The sequence below is a fragment of the Gavialis gangeticus genome, unplaced genomic scaffold (genome assembly GCF_001723915.1).
Source record: "Gavialis gangeticus isolate Ggan-Ray unplaced genomic scaffold, GavGan_comp1, whole genome shotgun sequence".
Lineage (NCBI taxonomy): Eukaryota > Metazoa > Chordata > Crocodylia > Gavialidae > Gavialis > Gavialis gangeticus.
The window spans coordinates 70467595-70476343 of NW_017729029.1; the positions used below are offsets into that span (position 1 = coordinate 70467595).

General features: G+C 40.7%; 1 protein-coding gene across 1 annotated transcript in view; it reads left to right on the forward strand.

The window, feature by feature from the left end:
• Window positions 1-8749, forward strand: part of CPE (carboxypeptidase E) — a gene marked incomplete at its 5' end in the record, with an annotated part of 121265 nt that overhangs the window by 76660 nt on the left and 35856 nt on the right. Inside the window, one exon of the mRNA XM_019521059.1 lies at window positions 8082-8278. Within this exon, the coding sequence (XP_019376604.1) occupies window positions 8082-8278 (197 nt within the window). The remainder of the gene's footprint in view (window positions 1-8081; window positions 8279-8749) is intronic.

The following is an 8749-nucleotide window of genomic DNA, read 5'->3' on the forward strand; positions in this document are numbered from 1 at the left end:
ATCCTAGCCAGCAAGCTGTTGGGGGGGCGGGGCTCATGGTGGGAGGGGTCCTTTCTCCCACCCATTCCACACTCCAACCTTTTGACAATGGCAGCCCTAAACTGCAGCATGTGGCTGCTTGGCCTGGCCTTTCATCACACTGGGAACTAGGATATCTGTGGGTGGAAACATGAAGGAGAAAAGAGGCTCTGAAATCTACAATGGTGATTTATTCTCCCAACTCTGATTAATGTAAAGTGATAGAAGAATAGTTTTGAATGTGTCTCCTGCTGCTATAATATAGAACAGGAGTAGGCAAAGTATGGCCTGCGGGCCAGATCTGGGCCACCAGCTGATTAGATCCACTCTGCAGACAGGCACCCACCAATTAATTGGATCCAGCCCCAGCAGCGACTGTCTCTGCTGCACTCCATGTGGGACCAAGTCCTGAGCCTGGGGCAGTGCATGCTGTATTCCCAGAAATAATTGTTTACCTCTGATATAGGATTTAAACCACAATTTAGAATTTTTTCTTTTTTTTCTATGCATTTATTCCCTGCATAAGGAATGAAATGTTAGTCCCAATACTTTTGAAGTACTTTGCCTGTCAGATACTTTTGTAGTTCAAGTGAAATCACGAATTCCTTTGTCTGCTGAAGAATAAAGCTTGTCAAGAGAACTTGAAAATGAATTATCTTAAATACATGTTTAGACTTGGCATATGTATGAATTTCCTCTTCATCAAAACTTTTTTAATAATGATAAACTGACTGATTGGTGTTTGGAACGTCTGTGTAGAACTAAATGCCAGAAAAGTAGGTGGTGCTACCAGAAGAACGGTTTACCACAAGGCAGTGTGCTTAACCCACTTTTATTCAACACCTACATTAATGATCAGGGACTTCCTACTGAATATCAGTGTTTCATCTATGCTGATGATCTCTGCATTATTGCACAGCAGAAAAATTTTGGGGACACAGAGAAGAACCTGGAGAGGGCACTGAATGAGAAGTCAGATTACTACCTCAACAATTATCTCAAACCCAACCCTAGCAAAACTCAAATCTGTGCTTTTCATCTGAGAAACTGTGATGTGAAATGACACCTAGATGTCACTTGGGGTGACTAGAGGTTCGAACATCATAAATACTTGACTTACTTAAGGGTAACACTGGATTGTACACTTAGATACAAAGAGCACATATTAAATACCAAAGCCAAGGTCAACACATGAAACAACATCCTGCATAAGCTCACAAATTCCAAGTGGGGAGCACATCCATCCTACACATTACTCCCTTAGCACTTTTTCTGGGGCTGAATATACCTGTACCACCTGAGGACACTCAAGTCACAGTAAAAATATTGATAGTACCCTAAATGATACATGCAGAATTAAAACAGGCTGCCTAAAAGCCACCCCTCTTCCCTGCCTGGTGAAGCACCCCCATGCAGAAGGAAAGTAGCAGGTAACATTGACTGGCAGGTACAAGAATCAGATGACTGCTAGGTACATGAGTCAGATGGACATCAACCAGCGTAGTCATCTCTCATTGAGAAATAGCTGCACACCAAGCAAAGATATTTGTTCAATCAGTCAGTTGTCATCATCATGTGTCCAGTCCACCCTTTCTATATGGTCTGCTCCCAATATTCTGCATAGGACACTGCTTCTGGTGTTGGTGTTGCCAAATCTTGTGGGCAGCATTGTGATGCTACATCTCAGGAGATGCGTCATGGTTTGCTTCTCCTGACAAACACACTGGCCAGTTGTTTAGAGGTCCCATGATTTCATGAGAAAGGTGCATCTGCTGAGACCCACTCTCAGTCTGTTCAGGCTCCACCATGTATGCCATTTATAATTGGAGTCGGATGCTAACTCCTCACTGGGGGTTATTCCTCGCTGGCTCTGTTCAACAGCTTATCACCTAGTTTTTCCCATTCTTTTTGCCAGAGGGTAGTTCTGACTAATTCTGGTGATGTGGTCAATGGTATGGTAAAGGATAGAAAGCTATTTCTTGATGAGAGATGATGGCATGCTGGTTTGGTCCGTCAAACTTCTGCACCCGATCCTCTCCTGACTCAAGATAAGTCATAGTTTGCTGACATCCCAGGTGCCTTTGCGGCCCTCTACTCTCCCCTTCCCACCTCTCGCATATTCAGCTACTCTGAGCTGTCAGCCACATACAGGCAGGGAGTGGGGCGGGGGCAGGGAGGGGTGGGCTGGGGAGGAAGCATCTGTAGCTCTGTATTTTCCTATCTTTATACAATGTTCCTAGGCAGGGTGTGTGTGTGTGTGTCCAGCCTGGCCCTGACCGGGGCCATGGCATGGTGAGTCAGGAAGCAGGGCAGCTGGGCAGTGGCAGGGTGGAGGTGGGGGCAGAGACCCCCTCTGTGCAGTCCTTCCCTGCCCCAAGCCAGTATATCCAGGGGAGGCTGCCCCCTCACTTGGCTGCTGCAGCAGCCAGTTGCTAGAAAGGTGTGAGGCTGAGGTGGGGGACCGTGCTGGCCAATTGGGGATGGCCTGATTGCTGGGAGCCATGTGAGTACCCCCAACTGGCTGGCTTTGGCCTGTGCGTGCAGCCTGCATGCCCCTCTCCCCCCAAGAGCAAAACTGTGTTCTGTTTGCTCCCAACCAAACCTGGGACGTTTAGAGTAAAGCGTAAAACTTAGGCTACTTCCTTCTTGAGTTTTTTGAATGTCTGTAGCTAGTCCTAATTTCTTTTTTGCCTGCAGATCTAGTAATACCACTTTAATACCACTCCTAACTAAAATGGATAAAAGGTATTACAAAAGGACAAGGCATTTTTCGGAATTTCTAAAGAACTAAGGCAAGAACTTAAGCATGAAAAAATACTAACCTAGTTTCATGGGTTATTTATCACTTTTTGGATTTTGTTGAATTAATTTTTTACTCACTTATCTCCTTGAAATTTTAATATGCAGTTTGAATATGATAATCACCATACTTCTGTATTTTTAGGAAACTGGAACTTTGTATTTCTTGGTTATATCTTTTCCTATTTAAACAAAGGAAGGCACCTAGAAATGGTTTCATATGACTTGTTATAGTTTGAAGTATCCTTATTTATGTATTTGCATGTCCCTATGTGGAAAAAAGCTTGAGTCTATCATCTACTGACATCATTGAACCTTCTCCAAATATCTGATGACACAGTTCAAGTAAGTAGATATCAGATAACATTGACCATTTTGCCAACTAAACCATTTTCAGACACATCTCCCTTAATCAGTTATCAGATCCTGATATACAGTTCAGGATTGACACAAAGCTCTCCAAGAGCTGTTTCAGTTGGAGAGGTCGTGCTTCCCAAGAGAAGGAGATGGCACAGCTGGCATCTATGGACAGAGCCATGTTTAGCAGACTGAACCCTTTTGAAAAGTTTATTGTAGTTTGGGAGGAGGAATTTTTAGAATATTTTTGGTACTTAAAATAATCCTTACATATTTTTCTTTCCTTCTTCTGTTCATCCCTCTTCCTGCCTCTTTTTTTCTTTCCCCCTTTATTATTTATTTTGTGAAAGATATGTACATAGTTCATATGTGTACACACACACACACACACACACACACACACGTGTGTATATTATATATAAACTATGTACATATATAGGCAGACAAGGTTCTTTGGGTGAATCTGATATCTTTTATTAGACCAACTTAAATAATTGGAAAAAAAAACATTTAAGCAAGCTTTTGGGTTTTAGAACCCTTCGTCAGGCTGAGGAAGTTTCTGCAGTTGGTGTGGGCTGTTCCTGGACAAAATGAAAAGCACATTTTCATTCCATCTAGGAAGAGCCCACAGGCTACGTGACAACTAGAAGCAGTAGGAAGTGTAAATGAAAACTGGGAATTATTCGAGGAAATTACAAAGATTCACTGTTTCTCTGACCAAGTAAAAGAAGATGTTAAAGCATTATTAAAACTTGGAAAAAGAGGAGAAAAGAAAAGAAAGATTGGACTAAATGACAAGGAACAGGTGCTAAAAAACTCCATCATAGGCAGTTTATCAGGGAAGCTAACAAAATCAATGCATTTCAATGGTCAATTGGGTAAATAAAATAATAAAACATTTTTTGAAAAATATTAAGAATAAAACATCTTTGGGTAACTGAGGTCTAAATAGACTGTGAATGGTGATGAAGAAATAGTCAACAGATATTAAAGCTCATAAGCAAAGCAGTGGGATCCATCTGTTCTGATGTGTTGGATGGAATAGGAAGTTAAAGATCTATTTTTTTAAAAAGAGAGGCTTTGAAGCAGCACCTTTTTAAATTAAGCACCTTTTTGCAAATCAATGGGCCCCAGTAATTTCTACCTAGAAGCCTTAAAGGCACTAGAGAGAGATCTATCTGAACAATTAATGCGAATGTAAACAAATCTTTAAAAAAATGCGTAAATTCTAATGGATTGGAAGGCTGCAAATGAAATCCAGTGTTAAAAAAAGCAGAAGGGGTAACCAAGACAATACAGACTACCTAGCTTGATGCAAACCTAAATAAACTGAATGGTGAATTTGGAACTTTAGCCTCTAAGTCTTTGCTAATAAATGTGTAATTGATACCAGCTGTACCGTTTCATAGAAATTAGATCTTATTCCCTACTCTTCCCTGCCAAGTAAAAAGGACAGTAGCTTAGTTTAATAGTATGAGAAATCTTATTGATAAAGGCAATTGTGGTGACAGGGTACACTTGCATTTATCTAAACATTTGACTTAGTAAACCATAATACTTTAATTAAAAAACAAGCTAGCATTATGTGGAATTAATAGAGCATTAATTAGATCAATTAAAAATTGTCTCTTTGACTGATCTCAGTATATCTCTGTGAATGTCCCCTTGTTCTCATGAAGGTATGGGGAAAATTTATTTCAAGTCTCTCTTCTGCATAAGGTGCTTTCTAAGGTAAATAATCCTCATTTCTTCAATCTCTCCTCTTATGTGTGACGTTCCATGAGAGATTTCCATGAAATCCATTGTAGTTTCCTTTTTGAAATGGAGCAATTAGGAGTGCAGCCAGTGTTCTAGTAAATCATCATTCACCATAATTGCTACGCATGTTTACTTTGATGCCACTGTCAGCCTTCTTGGTGCTTAAGTGGTTAGGAGACTTGATGGCCATTTTGTTTTTTCTGTTTTTCTGGATACACATACCCTGGAGTAAACAAGACTTGAATGACTTGTATGACTTACAAGACTTGTATGACTTGGTAAAGCACTGGAATAGGTTACCCAGAGAAGTTGTGGACTCTCCAACCTTGGAGGTTTTTAACACCTGGCTAGACAAAACCTTGGCTAGCATGATATAGTTGGGGATAGTCCTGCTTTGAGCAAGGGGTTGGACTAGATGACCTCCTGAGGTCCCTTGCAACCCTAACTTTCTATGATTCTATGATAAACTGGGGAAGGAAGTCATGCTGGTATTTAAAGTACAGAACTAGGAAATGGAGCAATTGGTTTCTATTTCTGGCTTTGCAAGTCACCTGCAGTTTTATTCTGTGATTCTGTTCTCCTTGGCTAGGAACAGACATTACACATAAACCGGTTTAAGGGATCAGAAACTAGTTTAAAACTGTAACAAAACAGACATTCAGTGCACATAAACCAGTTTGAAAATGGCTGAAACCTGTTTGAAATAAACCTGGTTGAATGCAGTATCAGACTTACCTGACTTGAGTCAAACCAGTTTATGCAATGTCTGTCCCAAACCGCTTGCTGATTTAAGTTAAATCAGACTCCCCCAGCATCCCAGCATGCTTTCTGGGCTTGGCAGGGCTGGCCCCTCCCTCCTGCTCACTGACTGGAGCTCTGGCAGAAACTTGCAGGCACAGCAGGGTCTGCTGGCTTCCTCATGCCCGCCTTCTCCCCCCTCACCACTTGCTGCTTAAGCAGAGATCCCTTCCTCTTCTCTCCCACAGCAGGGACCATAGCCAGCATGTGGTATGCTAGCTAATGCTGTGTGAGGCAGATAGGACAGTGTCCGCTTAGGGATTTTTGGAGGTAATCAACAGCTCAGCTGGTAATGTCCCTGCATTCCTTCCTTTGGAAAAAGCTGTTTAAGGAGAGCTTGAACTAATGAGCAACACTTTGTTTTTTGATGGTGTGCTAAATGCTGATAACAGAGCTGATAAATACTCTGTTATCAAGAGCAGGGTTCCCTAATCAGAGCACCCTGCTGGTGCCTGGCCACACTCCCTTCAGGTCAGTCCTGTGAAAAGGAAGAGAAGGCTGCTTTAGTGCCCCCCAGCTTCTAGCCTGAGCTTTTCAGTCTGGAGGGGATGTCTGTATGATTACAAAGTGATTCAGCCTATGTACGTTAAACTAACCTGCAAAGATTGAATCAATTCAGGCTCAGGCTTTTTGAATGTTTGTCCCTAGCCTTTTACCCTCAGTTTGAGATGATTTCACCAGATGAGAATTTGACTTCTGTAGTTTTGCTGGAGTAAAACTGCCAGCCTTATTATTGACTAAAAGATCTTATGAGGAGGTTATAAAGCAAAACAGCTAACTGGGGGAAGGGGTCAATGTGTGTGTGGGGAGAGGTGATGGGGATTCACATTGGATATTTTGAATAAAATGAAGCATCTTCATTTAGAAGCAAAACCCCTTAGACTGTTCTTCAAGTTTGTGTGACAAGAAATCTCAAGGAACAATTTGTATACATAGAAATGTCTTATCTGGTATGCAAGAGGTCATGGTATAAATAGCTTCATGCTTGCTAACATGCTGTTGATGGATTAAGATTAAGCACAGTCCAGAGTCATAAAAGGACAGCACTGTGCTCTCTTTTAGTAATTCCTAGGCCTTGCTTGTGAAACCATTTCTCTTGAGAAGTATTTAGTCCCATGAGCAGACCCTAAATCAGGTATTCAGAGCATATCATTAGGTGAACTTTTGATCAATTTGAACAGTTTTAGCAGAATAAAACATGAGTCCCCATTACTGAGCTGAATAAAGATGAAAATGCCCCTATCCTGAAATGCTTAGAAATGTATTTTACTAATAAGAATTGCAGTGGAGGGTGGGAGTTAGTTAGTTTTTAAACATATGCCTAAAAGTTTGCAGGCATGGGTGTCTGCTGTCTCCCAAGTCTGGGAGACACCAGATCACTGACGGGGAAGGGGGGTGTACCCCAGCGGCTGATCACCGACCGGGGGGTACCCCAGCAGCTGATAGCTGAGCCAGAGGCAAAACCGGAAGTACGTTTCCGGCTTTGCAGCTGGTGCTTCCAGGGGATGCATGTCCGATCTCAGGGGGTGCATGTGCACCCGCATGCACCCCCTACGCATCGGCAGTGTTTGCAGGCCTAGGATCCAAGATGCTCCTGTTAAAAAATATAATAAATGAATATAAATTATTCATATATCTTGGGCTCTAAGGTGTCTCCTGTACATTCCTTATGTATCAAGAGATGCTGAAATATTGACTAACAAACACTGTTAGGAAAGTACTATTGTTCTTGTATTTAATGAAATATTTACCCTATATTTTACCAGTCATAATGCACTTATTCTTTACACTCTGAACCAAATACTGGAGTATTACAGCTCACTAGGAGCAGTAGCTATTTATTGAGAGTGGTATTGAAAAAAATATTGCAAAATTAAAATAACTGTCCATAGGGTATGACTACCCCTAGCATATAGTGAATTTCAGGATTTTAAATGCTTTTTAGACACACTTTTTTAAAACCATCATAATCAAGATCTCTATGGGTCATATTCAGATTTCTGTTTTACCAGTTTAAATGAAGAGTAACATAATGTTTATGTTAAGATTCTGTATTACATTGACACACTTCATTCAAATCTGGTGTCTTTTCTCAGCCCTTAGAACAATTACTGAGTAAAGATCTCTGTTTAATTAGTTTTCAGCCTATGATCATTTAAATCTACTATTCGAAGAGAAGTCTACAATTTAAGACTTCAGGATTAAATGTGTGGTCTTTGGCTAGCTACAGTAAAATAGCACGCTATATTTGTAGTTAACGCTTACCTAACCTGACCTACACCTTGTTCATCCATGGACTTTGAAGAATATTCAATGCACATGTATAAGGGATGTTCCTTTTTGTGTTGCAGGGGAGCCTGAATTTAAATATGTTGGGAATATGCATGGGAATGAAGCTGTTGGAAGGGAGCTGCTCATCTTCTTGGCTCAGTACCTGTGTAATGAATACCAGAAAGGAAATGAGACTATTATCAACTTGATCCACAGTACGCGTATCCACATCATGCCATCCTTGAATCCTGATGGGTTTGAGAAGGCTGCATCCCAGGTTCGTAAGAAAATGTATATGAGAAGAATGGTAATTATGTAGATCAGTCTGAGACCCATATTAATTTATCAGTTCTGCAATGACATTGGAAAGTGCAGTTTAGCTACATGTTTAGTGATACAGTACCTTTAATATGTTGAATGATATACATAGGCAAATAGTACAGTTTTACAAGTATGAATTTTAATTTTTAAACTGTTTTACTCTATTTGTGCCCTATAGTATGGGTTCCTGCTCCTCCCTTACAACAAAAACTCTACCAAGCAAGTTCTGTGCTCAAGATGTTTTCACAAATAGCCAATTTAAGTGAAATATTGGAAAATTAGAAAGGGGAAGTTGAATTTATGGGCATTCTCTTTGGAAACATAAGTTCTAAGAATTGTAGCCAGCAGCGTTTTTTATTTCCAGCAGAAATCCCTCATGTAGGCTTTGTGGCAACTCTAAATTAAAATGGTGGGTATCATATACTCT